The 18,192-nt window shown below is 44.1% G+C and overlaps 1 protein-coding gene across 2 annotated transcripts in view; it reads right to left on the bottom strand.

Annotated features, from left to right (window-relative positions):
* CRHBP (corticotropin releasing hormone binding protein) overlaps positions 1 to 18,192 on the bottom strand; it is a 129,059-nt gene that overhangs the window by 25,375 nt on the left and 85,492 nt on the right. The window contains exons 1-3 of one of the 2 annotated variants that reach the window (XM_073584120.1): positions 11,011 to 11,167; positions 10,775 to 10,865; positions 10,029 to 10,186 (exon numbers count right to left, since the gene is read on the bottom strand). In XM_073584120.1, the coding sequence (XP_073440221.1) occupies positions 10,029 to 10,186; positions 10,775 to 10,865; positions 11,011 to 11,091 (330 nt within the window). In that variant the 5' untranslated portion in view covers positions 11,092 to 11,167. Of the gene's footprint in view, positions 1 to 10,028; positions 10,187 to 10,774; positions 10,866 to 11,010; positions 11,168 to 18,192 lie in introns of those variants that run through there. The other variant, XM_073584121.1, reaches the window with a different exon arrangement.

An 18,192-nucleotide genomic window follows, 5' to 3' on the forward strand; every position in this document is an offset into this window, starting at 1 on the left:
ACTCCAACACTCACACCCCACACAACAAAGTAATTCTGCGCAACCACATTGAGGTGTCTCTCTCCTCCTAGACATTAGGAGTGCCTTGGTGGTTCCCTGCATGGAACACTGGATGTGCTGGGAGGTGGGTGGAGTTGAGATCCATATAAAAGGTTGGGAAGGTTTAGAATTACAGATCAGTCTGGAGGACAGTCTGAGGGGAGTCTGGACAGTCAGTCAGGAGAGTCTGAGGACGGGTCCGAGAGGAAGGAGATCCCTAGAAGAGGGAGAGAAGAAGAAGTGCCGCAGCTGCCTCAGTGATCTGAGCCAGCTGGCACGGGAGAGGAACAGAAGGAGAAAGACGTAGAACTGCAACCTAAGCTTCCATAGGAAAGAGGAGTAGAGAGAACAGAGAGGAGTTGTGGGTCGGAAGAGGAACCCTGCCTAGAGGTTCTCAGCGCAAGGCCGGGGCCCGGTCCCCGAGGTTGTATGGATGCTTATGGTTCTGCAGCAGACACCGGTGGAGTAGTTGGCTGTAAATGCACTACTCCCATCTAAGACTTGGGGCACAACAGCAACTGAATAGAGAGCCAGGACTCCGGAGAAGGGAGTCCCCGAGAGAGGCTACAGCTGTCTGCCATACAAGTAGAGTTGTTAGGAACATCTGACAGGAGGAACTCCAGAGTACTACGGTACTGGAGCTCTTCACACCTTAAGGCGCAATAGAGGAGTCATTCAGGAGAGGTACATGTTGGCGGAGTGTTGGAGAGGAGAATCCTGACTTGCCCGGGAGATTGATTGAGTCTCTGCCCCGGAGGACACGGCACGGAGGCAGGCACCAGTGTGTACCACGGACTGTGAGTAAAGCTTTGGAACTGCAAGCCCTGGTGTCTTCCATTCATTTGTGCGCTAACACCACCAGCACCATTACATCTGGGTACCAGCATACCTCACACCGCCTGCGCCTATTCTCATCTATTGCCATTACACTGCACTGGGTTAACGGCTTCACCTGTGGGGAGCTACACCATCTATGCTGCAACACACCATCACCCACAGCGTTGGCTTAACATCTTGCTTGCCAAACACCACAGGTGGTGTCATGAACTATCACATAAACTATATCACAAACCACCATTGATTTGGGCGCCCAGGGCCACGGACTGGGTCACTGCAGCCGCGACACCTTTCCCCCCCGACACCGGCCCGGTACCGAGTACCCCACAGCCCTGGGAGGGCGACCCATATATATATATATATATATATATATATATATATATATAGACACACATACACAAGCCAAGCCCTCAAATAATTTGTATTTTAAACACTGAACTCTGTGCTTTTTCTTGGTCTAGGAGTCAGTTGGAAGGTCCTAATCAGTGACTTATATATGGAAGACTGTCAATCACTGATCAAGAACTGCCCCCTTGACTGCTAAACCCAGAAAAGCAGGGATTGCAATGTATAAGGGTAGTGACCCAGTCCAGAGTGTGTCTGTCCCTATAAGTAATCCTGAATTGTGAGTAGCTTCTGTACACTACTGCTCACTCTCTAACTGCCCCTCTACATTATTCCCTGCATTTGTGAGCTGTAATTCTTTATCACCTCCATTTTAGATGCAATGCATTTCTCATTTGCTGTGTTCTGGCGTCATCTAATGGTGAAAGTGTACAATGACTCATAATTATTGTTTTGTAAGGATCTGAGATGTGAATTCGGTCTCCTATTGGCCAGCTCCTAGTCTCATGGTCAATAGGAGGTGCTGTTTTCCAGGAAAGTCTAGAATGTTCTTTAATCTGAGGGATGCCTTCAGGGAGAGCAGAACACACGTGGAGGATGTTTTTACCTCAAGATCTCCTGCAGGCCTAAAAGCCTGAGTTCCCTCTCTAACCTGTACAGACATCATTCTAAAGTTTTTCTGACTGGATTCACCACAGTTTTACATTCACCTATAAGTACTTGTGCACGAGCCGTGACTCACTGTGGAGTTAACCCCAAGTACAGGTCTGTAACCTCTAATTGCTGCGTCTACCTCCTTCTGTAAAATACCAAAAGACACTGTCCAGTGCTCTTAAAGCTCCAGACCCCAATCACATCTCAGCGTCTAACTGTGAACTGTAATTGCCGTGGACTACCCATGAGAGACTGTTCCTTATTTGTTCCAAGTTATAATTCCTGTTCCTGCTGAAGTAAAAGCAACTGTTATCCCCGAGACCGGTGTGTGTCATAATTCCTTCGGCTGCAGACACCGTGTGGGGGTGGATAGCAGGGAACGTTCGGCCTGGTCATTATATAAGCAGTTCGTGTTCTCAGTAAAAGGCCTGACTCCGGTCTCCTGACCTGAAATAACAGCCTCAAATACAAATTCAGCCATCTAAAAAAAATCTTTTCCTACAATCCTATACAGTACATGAATCTTTCCAGCTTTTGCTCTATTATAGGACAGATTAGAACACAGGTACATTAGAGAAATCGGTATTACTTTAGGCGATGAAGACCTTGCACATGGGCCCTAGAGCCTGAGGACACTCAACGGCCTCAAACCAGCCCACCATATCCGCTATAAATAATGCCCGATTGGGGGCAAAAGCGCTTCTAGCTACGTCTGATGTTGTGTAGATGTGTAATATATGTTTATCATGAAGTATTGCTTTCCTATTTTATATACAGAAATGCTTTTATGTCCATGAAATACTAAACCTTTCTCTTTGATGCTATTCTATTTATATCATTCCTCTTTCGGCAGAGAGGACTTGTCTCTTGCCTTACCCGGGGCAAGAACATCTTCATCTTACTGCCATGTGTGTCCATCCAGCTCCTGAGGAACTACATATTCCAGTAAGCCAGTACACCCCTTTTGGTAGCCAAGTACCTTATTACACTCTAGGCTGATTGTATAAGTAACGCACGCCCAGGGGTGGATTAAGGGTAGCCAGGGCCCCGGGCTATTCAGACTCTGTGGGCCCCCGGTCATGTGACAGGGTCGGGAAGTCACTAGTTTTCATTACGCACACGGTGCATCAAGGGGTGGGAAGGGGTTAAATACTAAGGTGAAAAACTCAGCAAATACAAAACGTGTGCACGAGGCCTCACAAATACTGAGGTAAAAAACACCAAATACTCAGCGTGTCCATGAGGCCTTACAAATACTGAGGTAAAAACGCACCAAATACTCAGCGTGTGCACGAGGCCTTATAAATACTGAGGTAAAAACTCACCAAATACTCAGCGTGTGCACGAGGCCTTATAAATACTGAGGTAAAAACTCACCAAATACTCAGCGTGTGCACGAAGCCTTACAAATACTGGAAGGCTTCCACCCAACATCTAGTCCTGACTCACCTGTACCTAACATCAAAACCAGCTAATAGTCTGCAATCACCTGCTGACCTGGACCCATGACCTGTCAGACAAGTTACTTCACTTGGGTCACACAGAGACTTCTGCTTCAAGAACTTCCCCAGATAGAAAAAGCAGCCTCCGATGTGCAGCCTGTGGCCGGATACACTGGAATAGACACTCCTCGTCACAGACTGTTCCCAACATGGCAGCAGAGGGGTTAACGCCACAGACAAGTTGCCATCTCCTCACACACTGGACACGACGCTGCACTGGTGACGAACTAGCGCACATTGCGCAATGTTAGTCATGTCCCAGATGTTCAGCATGTGGAGGACCAAGGGGGGCCTAAAAGACCCCAGGATTGGAACAGGAGCATGGGAAAGTGGACGTCAGTGGGAGGGGCAGGGTTTATATAGGGGTCGGAGTAAGTACATATATATATATATATATATATATATTTATACACACATATACACATACACACACACATATTATTAAATGCGGGCAGCGCACACATGCACAATCCTCTGGTTGTGTAACTTTCAACTGGTCAAAACATTTCTCTCAGTAGGCCAAGAAAGAAATGTGGCAGGAATAAAGTACACCTCATAGTAACTTATGTGTGAGGCAGAGGTGACAAGACTCGCCATCTCATGCCTACCTTACTAGAAGTGCCCACTGCTCACATATAGCAAAGTTGATGGAAACAGACGATTTCCACTATGATGATTGGTTACCGGCTGTCCGACCACACCCATTTCACAACTAGACGCACCCATGTCCACGCCCCAACCACACCCATTTAGCACTGCTGATCACACTGACTGGTACTGAGGGCACAGTGGCTAGCATTATGGATACAGTGGCTGGTATTGTGGGCACAGTGGCTGGTACTGAGGAAAAGAAAGAACAGAGAGAGAAAAAAGAAAACAGAGAGAGAGAAAGAAAGGAGAGAGAAAGAAAGGTGAGAGATAAAGAAAGAACAGAGAGAAAGAAAGAGGGGACAGAAAAAAGAACAGCAAGAGAGAAAAAAAGAAAGAGGGGAAAGAAAGAAAGAGCAGAGAGGGAGAGAGAAATAAAGAGGGGAAAGAAAGAAAGAAAGAAAGAAAGAAAGAAAGAAAGAAAGAAAAAGTGGAAAGAAAGAACAGAGAGAGAAAAAAGAAAGAAAGAAAGAACAGAGAGGGAGAGAGAAAGATAAAGGGGAAAGAAAGAACAGAGAGAGAGAGAAAGAAACAGAGAAAGAAAGATTCTCTAAAGATACTATACCAGTCCGGCTCACATTGTAGTGCCCACCTGAGCCTCCTGGTGCAGGACATATCATGATCCACTCACATGGCCGACATCCCCAAGTCCAAGGCGATCCCGCTGTCCGCACTGTCGGAGGAGGACAAGGTGATGATCTGAAGCATTCCCTGAAGTGCCTCCATGGTTCCGTCACAATCTCCTCCCGAAATTACCTCATTTCCGGTCAGCTTCCAGCACGTCACTTGCGATGGAATGTCACGTTCGAGTTTTCACGTGCTTCTCGGGGCTCCGCCATGTACTCCTGTGTCCACGGGAAAAGTAAGCTCCCGTCGGGGCAGACTCTCAAAGTCTCGGACGGTTGGGAGGTATGAATGCTCCCCATCATACACCTTGTACATGCATGGCTCCGCACACCTCATACACACACGGCTCCATTTTGTATGCCTCATACACACACAGCTCCGCTCAGTACACACATGGCTCCATGCTGTAAACCTCGTACAAATGCGGCTCTGCTCCGTACACCTTGTACACACGTGGCCACACTCTGTATACCTTTTATACACATGGCTCCGCTCCGTAAACCTTGTACACATATGGCTTTGCTCCATACACCTCGTACACACGCGGCTCTGCTCCGAACACCTTGTACACACAGGCGGCTTCCCTCTGTACACCTCGCACACACATGCGTCTCCGCTCTGTACACATCTCCGCTCCGTACGTACGTGGCACCGCTCCGTACACCTCATACACGCGTGGCTCCGCTCCGTACACCTCATACACGCACCGTTCCGCACACCTTGTACACGCGCAGCTCCGCTCTGCACACCTCGCACACACGCGGCTCCGCACCGTACACCTCGCATACGTGCGACTCCGCTCCGTACACCTCTCACACACACGCAGCTACATCCACCCTGTAAACCCCTCCTGACCCCACACATACTTCCCTCATCCAGCAGGATGACAACCAGCACAGCAGAGTCCTGCATACATTGAGGGCTGTGCGCACAGGACCTGTGATAAGGTCACAGGAGGGGAGGAGTCAGGGGTCACATGATCAGGGGCCTCGGACGGAAGCCTCTGATCATGTGACCCCCTGACTCCTCCCCTCCTGTGACCTCATTACATGTCCTGTGTGCACAGAGCAGGGATCTATCAGTAAGGAGCTGCGGTGGACGGTGGGTCTGTCTGGGAGGGCGAGGATGGGGTTGGTACATGGGGGGGTGGCGGATTATAATGGGGCAATTTACCCTGGGCTGGTGAGTCCCACCACACCACTGGGCCCTGGGCTACCGCCCAGATTGACCTCGTTATAATCTGCCACTGCGCACGCCTCAAAGGGATGTTCCAGGGAGATAAAAACTGATCATGGTTGCACAGCGGGTAGCATTTCTGCCTTACAGTAATATGCCTGCAGGTTGGGGATCACCTACATAGATTGTAATCCCCAGATCCCAGCAACGATCCACCAGTAACCAGTGAATTGCTTTATAATCCCCTGCCATCCCATAATTATATCACCAGAAGAACATTTTCTCCTTGTACAAGAATGGAAAATATTATGGTTCAGAGTGGGGTCAATTGTTTACAGCAGAAGTCCATAAACTTTTGAAGCTCATACAAAAAAATAAGAATGGGCATGTTAAAGATATGTTTACTGCCAGGAATATGGCTTTGACCATAGCCCCAAGATCTGGTAATGCAGTGATAACCCTGTGTGCAGCTACTGGGGAGCCACATTCCCAGTGCCCTGGAGCCAATGGTTGGGAAACACGGGAATAGGGTGTGCTAAAGAAATATGTGCTTTACATTTGTGAAAAATATGAACCATTAAGTTCAGAAATGAAATCAATAGAAGAAATAGAAATATAGGCTCAGTGGGTAGCACTGCAGCTTTGCAGCACTGGGGTCCTGGGTTCAAATCCCACCTAGGACAACATCTGCAAGGAGACTGTATGTTCCTGTGTTTGCGTGGGTTTCCACCGGATTCTTTGCTTTTCTCCCACACTCCAGAGACATACTGTTAAGGAATTTAGATAGTGAGCCCCAATGGGGACAATGCCAATGATGTCGGTAAAGCGCTGCAGGATAAGTTAGCGCTATATAAGCAATGTACAATTAATAAATAATAGAAATAGTATGGACGTAAAACCCCTATAACTTTACACCACGTCATAGATAGAGGTTTCATGTGCTACTGCGTAATGCTCTGCACATTTCCACATTAGATGGTTATGTCTTTCTAATTGAGGGTCCAGTTGTGTATGCTACAATTATTTGTGGGCTTTATACTGAATCATAAAAAACTGAATATGCATCTGTATAAAGTATGCAGAGTTAGAGTAAAAGCCTATATTAGTCTAAGGGTACCATAATTCTGGTTATTGGCCCCCATAACTCTGAAAACGCCAGAGTATTTGCAAAATATGTTGGGGCGTATTTACAATATGTTCAATAGTAGATCCACTGACCATGGCATGCACATACTGGGTGACTGCAGTGGGTCAGAAAATATGAGGAACTGTGCAACCATACAGACAGCTGCACAGTTCTCTCTATCCTTTCCCTGCACTGATGTCTATGATCACTGCAGGGGGATAACAGTGTAAATTGCTTCTTCAGAAAGGAAGAAGACTTGAACTCTCGTGCCACCTATTGGAAGTAGCAATCCTAAAAGGCAATGAAAGGCAAATGTAGGGTAAAAGCTAAACTTTTATCCTAAGTCATGTGACAAGGTTGGTTAAAGGGAATGTGTCACCTATTTTTTCGACTATCAGCTGTCGGCACCGCCATCAGGGGCTTATCTACAGCATTCTGTAATGCTGTAGATAAGCCCCCGATGTAACCTAAAAGAGAAGAAAAACAAGTTATACTATACTCACCAAGGGGCGGTCCGGATCCGGTTTTGGTCCAATGGGTGTCGCTGTCCGGTCCGGCGCCTCCCATCTTCTAACGACACCGTCCTCTTCTTTGCTTCCCGTCGTGGCTCCTGTGCAGGCGCACTGCTCTGCCCTGTTGAGGGCAGAGCAGAGTCCTGCAGTGCGCAGGCGCCGGACCTCTCTGATCTATCCGGGTGCCTGCGCAATGCAGTACTCTGCTCTCAACAGGGCAGAGCAGTGCACCTGAGCAGGAGCCGCGACGGAAAGCAAAGAAGAGGACGTCATTGTTAAAAAATAGGAAGGCACCGGACCGGACTGCGACATTGGACCAAAATCGGACCCGGACCGCCCCTGGGTGAGTATAATATAACTCATTTTTCTCCATTTCAGGTTACATCGGGGGCTTATCTACAGCATTACAGAATGCTGTAGATAAGCCCCTGATGGTGGTGCCAGCAGCTGATAGTCGAAAAAATAGGTGACAGATTCCCTTTAAAGGGTTGATATTGACTTTTAGAATTTTTAATTCCAATTGGTGGCCCTAGAACTCTAGTCCTCTTCCTCTCTTTAGAGGCAATTTGTATATTTATTTTCGCAGAAGAGCATTACATGGTCTATGGGTCTCATAACACTGCCATATCAGGTATATCACATCCTTCTCCACAAGGCGAGAGCTTAACCCTTAGATCCCAGGGAGATAACAGAAAGCTGAAGTCTCAGAGGTCAGTCCTATGTTACAAGAGAAGAGAGGGGTACAACCCACTGGTGCCCAGTAACAAGCATTATCCCTTAACACTGCCCTCAACTAGGTATCCTAAAATAACCATTTGCATTCCCTAGACCACCAGGATTCTTAAAGTGATCTCTTCACTGCCCTGGACCAACAGTTTGGCTCACATTAACCTCTTCACTAACCTAGAACAATAGGAATACCCCTGCGCTGTTCCAGACCTCCACATATACATAGTAACATTAACCATTTCCGCACACAAGCAGAAATATTATCCCCTTCATTTCCCAGTAACTAATAAGTTTTACAGCCATAGACCACCAAAGATGCTGGCATTAGCCGTCACTGCAGTATACCGGGATACTGTTTATTACTATCTACCCTTATGATGCATGGCCCTGTATACCTGGCTGCTTTATATTAGGGTGTTGTACCATGATATTTCTTTGATACAGTTCTGCATTATCCAACTTAAAGGAAGCCAACTACAAAGGCTTAAAGGGGACATTACTCCTGCACTGAGGATCACCCATTTCTTTTCTTTACGTTTATGTTTTATGTCCCCTAGTTATGCTTTCTTTTAACTTTTTTAGAGATCAAACTATTAATCATATTCGCCCTAAAGCCTCTTCCCAATCCTTTATCAGCCATGAACGCAAGAATCACTTCTGAAAACTTCAGATTGTGTCCGCTAACATAGAAAAAAAGCTATTATAGAACAAATAAATAACCATTGCACAACATAAAAACAACAGTCACAGTCCTATTAATTTTGAAGAGCAATTTTCATGAAATTAAAGAGCTATTCCAGAAGGATGCACCAGCAATGCTTTCTGTATGGTACAGGCTGAATATTCATTTTATTCTCTAATTACATGTTATACATTCATACTTTCTTTCCCTCCTATAATTTCCTGTACTGGATTGCTCATCCAAAGCTCATTTATTCATGAATATAATACTAGAATTGCAGTGGATTATGCCTCATGTATCTGCAGAGCATTGTAGTAGTATATTTGCCATTCTGGGTGTGTTGAAGCTCTATAGACCCTGCAGCTGTATTGCCCAACTGAAGTCTTCACACTAGATCTTTTACCAGAAAAATCTATTAATTCCACATAACTAATATTTTGTCTTATCATTAGCAATGTAATGTGAAATATAGATGAAAACTTGATTCTGTAATACTGCAGTTTCCATGTATATAAATTATATATAAATATTATATATACCGTAAATATAAATTATGTGAGTAAATCAGATAAGAAGGCGAATTATATAAAAGTTTTACAAAAATTTGCTACAACTTTATTGTGTTTAGTACAGTTTTAGAACATCGTCTCTTTCACAGTGACGGTTCGCTCATACTGGGGTATAAATCGGGCGAGTGCGATGCACTCGAACCAATGTTATTCAATGAGGCAATGCAGATCGGCATTTTCCCCAGCTGTATTCTGCATTTTTTTTTTCACTCCGAAATTGGACGGAGCGAAAAAAAAAAGCATGCCATACGACAATATACAATACAATATAGCATCTGATTTTTATGGATACATTACAATTCTGTAGAATAGGAAACTGTCAATGGTCCTGTAAGAGATTAATGGCTGCTGAGTAGAAAATGAACAGCACAGATGAAAAGTGAGAAAAAAATCGTCCAATTCTTCTTCTTATTATTTTATACGCAAGTGCGAGCGAACTCTAATACAAACTGCTCACCAATAGTTAGGAGAGCAAGAAGTTCTGCAGCAGCTTGAGACTAAACAGACAATCTAGACCAATGATTTTTCAGTTCCACTTTACAAAATGGGAAACATATCAGACATGGTAAAATGTAACCCTACCTTTAGGATGTCGCCTCCCAGGCAGTCTATATTCACAAAGTTATATTCAATGGTAATAAACTCCTCCGGGTCTCCAATAAGGAACAGAGCGCAGTGTAACTGAGGTTGTTCCGCTTTGAAGGTGAATTGTCCGTCTATACTGAGCATATCAATGCATCCTGATGAAAGATAAGAAATAGAATTCATTTTTCCTAGATCGCATAGCGTGAACATACCCCGCAGCGCAGTACAGAGATTGCCAGCAACTGCTAGTTATTAACTACTGAATGACATGCATAATAAGAGACTTCATGGAAATGTCTAATGCAATGCATGTTGCAATTTTTAACCTTATATTGATTCTAATGATTATATTCAAAAAAAATAAATAAATCTAATTATATTCATAAGAAATATAACCAATTAATTTAAATCTGCATAAAATATGTGCTGCAAAGTTATATATTAAATATATATAAATATAATGAAATATATGATTTATGCTTTCAAAATTATATTTTACCAAACTTGCAATAATCTACTGATACAATGTGTGTATATATATATACTTGTACTTGTACTTGTTTTTATTATGTATACCCCTCCTTACATGTAAAGCGCCATGGAATAAATGGCGCTATAACTATAAATAATAATAATAATATATACATACATACACAGTACAATAATACTATATCTATTCAATCTATTATAGCAAAGTAATTGATATTACAGGATTATAGTCTATCGATGTGACATGCACTTACTGAGTGACCTCCTATACATCTGATCTTGAGTTAACTCCCTCTTAATATCCGTGTTCAGTAGCACCACGGCATCTTCTTCTCCATCTCTCACCTGTAAAAAAAAAAAAAAACATCACATTATTATTAAGTTTTTCATCCACTTTGGGCACTTTCACGTCCTTAATAATATTCTAGTTGTGAAGAATGAAACACATAAAGTTCTCCTTTAAGTGTCTTGAGCAGGGGGGTCTCCTCACCTGTATGTACCTGCAATGTCCCCTTAGAGCTGCCAAGAAGATGAGCAGCACATGCCAATGAAGCCTGGAAAGTGGAGCCATCCTGTAGACACACACTGGCTATTTGGCTGTCTGTGTATTTGCTTCAGTCCTTTCCTATCTGTGTTGATTCTAGGAGGAGCTTGAGGGGTTTCTTTGACAGACCCCTTTATATAGAAAATTGAAGGGGAAGGAACATTAGTCCTCTGACTGACTGAAACTCAGTAACCATGGGTTACTCTACCTGGAAAAAAATTGTCTTTGACAAGATGCAAAAACACAAAATCCATGAAAAATCTGTTTTTTTTTCTTGTCTGATCTGGTGGAAAAGTCATGTTAGAAAAGGAAAGAAACTGCCATTCATGTGGGTTCCTCCGACTATTACTGACAGCATGAGAAAAGTACAATATGCTTTGCACAACGTGTAAGATAATCAGCTGGAAAATATCACGAAAGCACAGGACACGATCCTGATAAAAAGGAACAGCACCTAGGAAAAAGAGAAATCAAAGGACTGGATCCTCTAATAGCAAGTTATTATGTTTATTGATGTTACTTATTATTTTTAATTATTAGAATATTTGAGCAGAAATAGAACAAAACTAAATCTAAAAAGTAAATCTTCAAAAACTCCACAAATCTAAGATCTGAAAAGTCAAAGAGCAAAGTAGCAAAATTATATAAAACAATGAAAAAAATATATTTCCTACATATTAAGTAGTTCTCTTGTTGAGTTGGATTCTGGAATATATATAGCTAGTAGGGATTCATTTTTGTAAATTTAGTATTAAATAGAGTTGAGCGAAACGGGTCGGTCAAATTCATAAGTCGCCGACTTTCGCTGAAGTCGGGTTTCATGAAACGAAACCCGACCATAGCGTGAAGTCAGCCATGAGGTCGGCGACCAGAGCGCCAAAGTCGCGTTTCAAATTATGCTTCCAGCGCCCTTTTTCAGCCAATGATGGAGGACGCACACTGTGGGCAACACGATGACATGGGCATCGGTCACCACCATCTTTGAGAAGGGCATGCAAGTGATTGGCTTGCTTTGTGTGGCGTCACAGGGGCTATAACAGGGCGGGGACGCCGACCGCCATCTTACTTCTGCCGATCTTAGCATAGGGAGAGCTGCTGCTGCTGATTCTGAATAAGGGAGACCGTTAGGCAGGGAAGAAGAGCCAAAAAACTGCTTCTGCTGGTAGTGATTTCCACTGTACAACACAACAGTTTGTGTGCAGTGACAGGGGAGGATATATTTTTGTGCATCAGCTCTGTTGGTTATTAGGCTGCCTTATAAGGCTCCTTGATAGCTGCATTGCTGTTTGCACAAACTGCTTTTTTAAAAGCAAAAACACTTTTCTTCCTCTTTTCTGCACAGTTACCAAGCGTTCATTTTTCCACACTTTTGTGTGCAGCAGTCCTGCTTATTAGGCTACCTGCTGCCATACTTGGACTGAGAGCATCATTGTCAGCATCCTAAAATCTCTAGGGAGATTCAAATTCTCCCCAATACTATATACACCTTGTACCTGGTCATACACCAACCAATTTCAGCCTGTTAAATTGAGGTGTAATCTATAGTGGGCCTGAGATAATAGTTCAGCCTCCTAAAATCTCTAGGGAGATTTCAATTCTCCCCAATACTATATACACCTTGTACCTTGTCATACACCAGCCAATTTCAGCCTGTTAAATTGAGGTGTAATCTATAGTGGGCCTGAGATAATAGTTCAGTCTCCTAAAATCTCTAGGGAGATTCAAATTCTCCCCAATACTACACTGTGTTCCAAATTATTATGCAAAAAATATTTCCTCCTATTTTCTCTAAATTACCTATATGAATTGCAGTCATTGTTATTTTCCAGTCATCTAATATTCTAGTATAATTGCAATGTTTTTGAACAAATTGCCTATGAAAACAATATATTTTTAAAAATAAGAAACACTCAAAATGCATGTTCCAAATTATTGTGCACAGCAGAGTTTTCAACCTTTTTATTTTTATTTTGATCCAAAAAATGGTCAATTGTGAAATTATAAGCATTATCAGCTTATTACAAAATGAAATCAAACAGTTTTCAAGTCAAATCTTTATTCTTGGTGATGTTACATTTGCACATAGGACCCCTTGTTCGAAAGAAGCTTCTGAACTCTCTCGTCCATTGAGTTTGTCAGTTTTTGGATGGTTTGTGCTTCAATTGTTTTGCATGTGGACAGAATACCCTCCCAGAGCTGTTGCTTAGATGTGAACTGCCTCCCACCATCATAGACACTCCTTTTGATGATGCTCCAGAGGTTCTCAATAGGGTTGAGGTCAGGGGAAGATGGTGGCCACACCAAAAGTTTGTCCTCTTTTATGCCCATAGCAGCCAGAGATGCAGATGTGTTATTTGCAGCATGAGATGGTGCATTATCATGCATGAAAATGATCTTGCTGCGGAAAGCACGGTTCTTCCTCTTGAACAATGGCAGGAAGTGCTGTTTTAGAAACTCCACATAGATTATGGAGTTCATCTTTACCCCTTCAGGGATCCTAAAGGGGCCGACAATCTCTCTCCCCATGATTCCAGCCCAAAACATTACTCCACCTCCTCCTTGTTGGCGCCTTAGCCATGTTTTCATGGGGTGTCCATCAACCAGCCATCCTCCACTCCATTCATCTGGACCATCGAGCGTTGCATGGCACTCATCGGTGAACAAAACAGTTTGGAAGTCAGTCTTCATGTATCGTTTGGCCCACTGGAGCCGTTTCTGTTTGTGTGCAGTGGATAGAGGTGGTCGACAGGATGGCTTACGCACAGCTGCAAACCTCTGAAGGACCCTGCATCTTGTTGTTCGGGGGACGTTGGAGGCACCAGCAGCTTCAAAAACTTGTCTACTGCTATGACAAGGCATTTTTGCAGCTGCTCTTTTTACCTGACGCAATTGCCTGTTGGAAAGAGTCCTCAATGTTTCCTTATCAGCATGCACACGTGTGTGCTGGGAATCAGCTACATACTTCTTGATTGTGCGATGATCACGATGAAGTGTCTTGGTAATGTTGATTGTAATCAGGCCTTGACCTAAATACTCCACAATTTGTTGCTTCTCAGTAGCCGACACATTCTTTTTCTTTCCCATTTTGTCAAAAAATGTAGGATGCTTAATAATGTGGAACAGCCTTCTTAAGTAGTCTTGCCTTTATTTGGACACACCTGCCAAACTAATTTGCACAAGTATCTGCAATTGCTTTCAGTGATATAAAGAGCCCTGACACACATCACCATCAATGAGTTTAAATGACAAACAAAAAAATTCTAACCTTATCACTCCTAAACTCTTTTTGCATAATAATTTGGAACACAGTGTATATACACTTGTACCTTGTCATACACCTGTGGCGCCCCTGAGGCTCAGTCGCCACAGAGGTGCTGCACCTTCTCCTAAGGTGTAGTGCCCCACCAACTAGGTAAGTTGAGATCTCCTTTCCTCACTCCAACACCTGCATCCCACACACAGGATAGTTCAGCACTGATCACATTGCAGCTCATGCTTAGAGGGTAGCAGAGCACCTCTGGTGATTCTTTGCTTCGTAACACGAGATGTGCTGGGAGGCGGGTGGAGTGGAGATCCATATAAAAGAGTGGGAAGGTTTAGGATTACAGGTCAGTCTGACAGGAGGTCAGGCGAGAAGAGTTCAGTTCTGAAGTTAGTTTTGAGTTCAGTTTGAGTTCAGTTTAGAAAGAGTGCTGCAGCTGCCTCAGTGATCCGAGCGAGCTGGCACGGGAAAGAGAAGAGAAGGAGAAAGACGTAGAACTGCAACCTAAGCTTCCATAAGAGAGCGAAGGAACAGCGTGGAACGAAGGAGTAGGAGAACAGAGAGGAGTTGTGGGTTGGAAGAGGAACCCTACCTATAGGTTCTCAGCGCAAGGCCGGGGCCCGGTCCCCGAGGTTGTATGCACACTTAAGGTTCTGCAGCAGACACCGGTGGAGTAGTTGGCTGTAAATGCACTACTCCCATCTAAGACTTGGGACACAACAGCAACACGGATAGAGAGCCGGGATCCAGGAGTTCCCTGATCGGGCTACAGCTGTCTGTCATACAAGTAAGGTTCTAGGAAGATCTGACAGGAGGAACTTCAGGGAACCACGGTACTGGAGTTCTTCACACTAAAAGGCGCAATAGAGGAGTCGTTCAGGAAAGGCACATGTTGGCGGAGTGTTGGGAAGGAGAACCCTGACTTGCCCGGGAGGTTGATTGAGTCTCTACCCCGGAGGACACGGCACGGAGGCAGGCACCAGTGGTTACCAAGAACTGTGAGTAAAGCGTTGAAACTACAAGCCCTGGTGTCCTCCATTCATTTGTCGCTAACCCCTCCAGCACCGCTACATCTGGGTAACAGCATCTATACCATTCTGCACCTCTCCTCGTCCATTGCACCTACACTGCCCTGGGACTACAGCTTCACCTGTGGGGAACTTTTGCATCTTTGTTGCACCATACCATCAGTCCCAGTGGATTTGCACGCAGTGTCAGCTTAACATCTCACTTGCCGAACACCACAGGTGGCGTCACAAACTATTCAATAAACTATAACACTATTAACATCACCGCCATTGATATTGGGCGCCCAGGGCCACGGACCGGGTCACTGCTGCTGTGCCACATCCCCCTGACATCGGCCCGGTACCGGGTCCCCGCTGCCCTGGGTGTGAGGGCGACCCACACCAGGCTATTTCAGCCTGTTAAATTGAGGTTTAATCTATAGTGGGCCTGAGATAATAGTTCAGCCTCCTAAAATCTCTAGTGAGATTCAAATTCTCCCCAATACTATATACACCTTGTACCTTGTCATACACCAGCCAATTTCAGCCTGTTAAATTGAGGTGTAATCTATAGTGGGCCTGAGATAATTGTTCAGCCTCCTAAAATCTCTAGGGAGATTCAAATTCTCCCCAATACTATATACACCTTGTACCTTGTCATACACCAGCCAATTTCAGCCTGTTAAATTGAGGTGTAATCTATAGTGGGCCTGAGATAATTGTTCAGCCTCCTAAAATCTCTAGGGAGATTCAAATTCTCCCCAATACTATATACACCTTGTACCTTGTCATACACCAGCCAATTTCAGCCTGTTAAATTGAGGTGTAATCTATAGTGGGCCTGAGATAATTGTTCAGCCTCCTAAAATCTCTAGGGAGATTCAAATTCTCCCCAATACTATATGCACCTTGTACCTTGTCATACACCAGTCAATTTCAGCCTGTTAAATTGAGGTGTAATCTATAGTGGGCCTGAGATAATTGTTCAGCCTCCTAAAATCTCTAGGGAGATTCAAATTCTCCCCAATACTATATACACCTTGTACCTTGTTTTACAGTGATGTAGAAATTTATATGGGTAGATTTACCCCTGTGCGTACTGTGGCCTGCCAAAATTAGACAGAGTCTTATTGAGCGCTCAACTGGAAGAAAAGAACTGTACACAGAGACAGCAATCAATTCTTTCAATGCTCTGTAGCTTTATTAAGCATACCTATATTTATGGATACATGTAGGAAGGGGAGGTTACCTGATTAACATAAAGGCTGAACTTCTAGTTTAATTGGTCAGTTTGAATACATGAACATATATGGAAGAGTTTACCCAAAAAAGCTGATTATAGCAGTATAATTTATAGCCTATTGTTCTGTAGTGTCAGCATGTTCTGGTATCGACTGGCACATCTGGCCTTACTTCCTCATTCCCTATGTCTGCTAGATATTTCACAAGTCACAAGACAATGCTATCACGTTGATTGTCCAGACAGACTTCATGGGGTTAGGTCAGCTCCAGTAACTAGTTACAAAGTTCAAGAAAGCTATGATTATATCTCTAAGTGCGCATATATGAATATATAGAGTGTATATGAGAGTACATAAGTATATAGCCTATAGCAGGCAAGTGAGATCTAGATGAAATACATATACATATATATTTCCATAACAATCCCCCCTTAGATATCACTTGCCCTAAAATCCTGCTCCTGGCCCAAAGCGCTGCAACTCTTTTGTGCTGTCAGTGAACTGACATACGCCTAACGCATACATCCTCCTCTGTACAGACTTTCGCAAATGGGCGGTCAGGAGATCTGTCCCTAACGGGGGTTTGGTGCAATGTAATCAAAGTCTCTTAGTTAGCAGTCTATGCAGTCAGTGCATGTGTATTATCTGTCAGGTAGGTAATTTATTCAATCAGGTAGGTCATACGCAGCATCATTCCAGCTCAGGTGTATCTTCTGGCATGAAGGCCTTTTCCCGCAATGCGGTGCGTGGATCTAGGTGGAGGTTTTCCTTCCAGGTTGGTGGCGTCAGCACTTGGAGAAGGGCCATCGGATCTGGGATTGAGTGCTTCTCCTGACTTCAGGGCGTGCATACCAGGCACCAAATCAGGACCTGGCAATGAAGGAAAACTCGAGAATGGACATTAGCAAGATTCTTGATAAATTCAATAACACATGCAGACAAAGTATCATTTTGCATAGTCAACTGCTAAGTATCGAATACCCCTAAACTGGGTTTTGACTTAAATAAAGTTTCATATTGGTGACAGCTTTTTCTGAGCCTATGGGAGCATCTAATGCCAGGGTTTGTCTGTCTCTTGGGCAAATTTTTTTTTTTTTTGTAGCATGCTGCTCTTAAGTGTCCCACCTAGTCTATGATGCGGGATGGTGGATAGTGTGTGTAGGCCTAAGTCTGACCCTACTGCTGATCAGATCTCTTGTGTCAGGTTTGCTGTGTATGTGGGTCCCTGATCACTTGCTATTGCTTCTGGAACCCCCATATCTGCTCACTATTTTTTGAGAGTAGCTTCTTTGCAGTAGTCTTCGCCAATCGGTTCCTTACTGGGAAGTCTTCAGGTCGGATGGCGTGGGTGAGCTTTTCCCGCTTGTCCGATGTTGAATTCGTCGGAGGCCAGACAGCTGCTAGGAATTGGGCTGTTAAGGTGGGAGTCCAGTCTAATCAGGTCATTCATCTGTGTCTTCAATTCTGTGCAGGGGCCATGTGCCCATTGAACCACTGTAGGGTACACTCTTTGAGGTCGACTGGGTCTGTCTTGAGGTAGACGTTTTGAGGTAGGTAGACGTTTTGAGGTAGACCGGTTTCTTGGAGCCCAGTGCTTTTGCCCTACAGCATCCTGCTT

The sequence above is a fragment of the Dendrobates tinctorius genome, unplaced genomic scaffold (genome assembly GCF_039654945.1).
Source record: "Dendrobates tinctorius isolate UK_male_01 unplaced genomic scaffold, ASM3965494v1 ptg000083l, whole genome shotgun sequence".
NCBI classification, from domain to species: domain Eukaryota; kingdom Metazoa; phylum Chordata; class Amphibia; order Anura; family Dendrobatidae; genus Dendrobates; species Dendrobates tinctorius.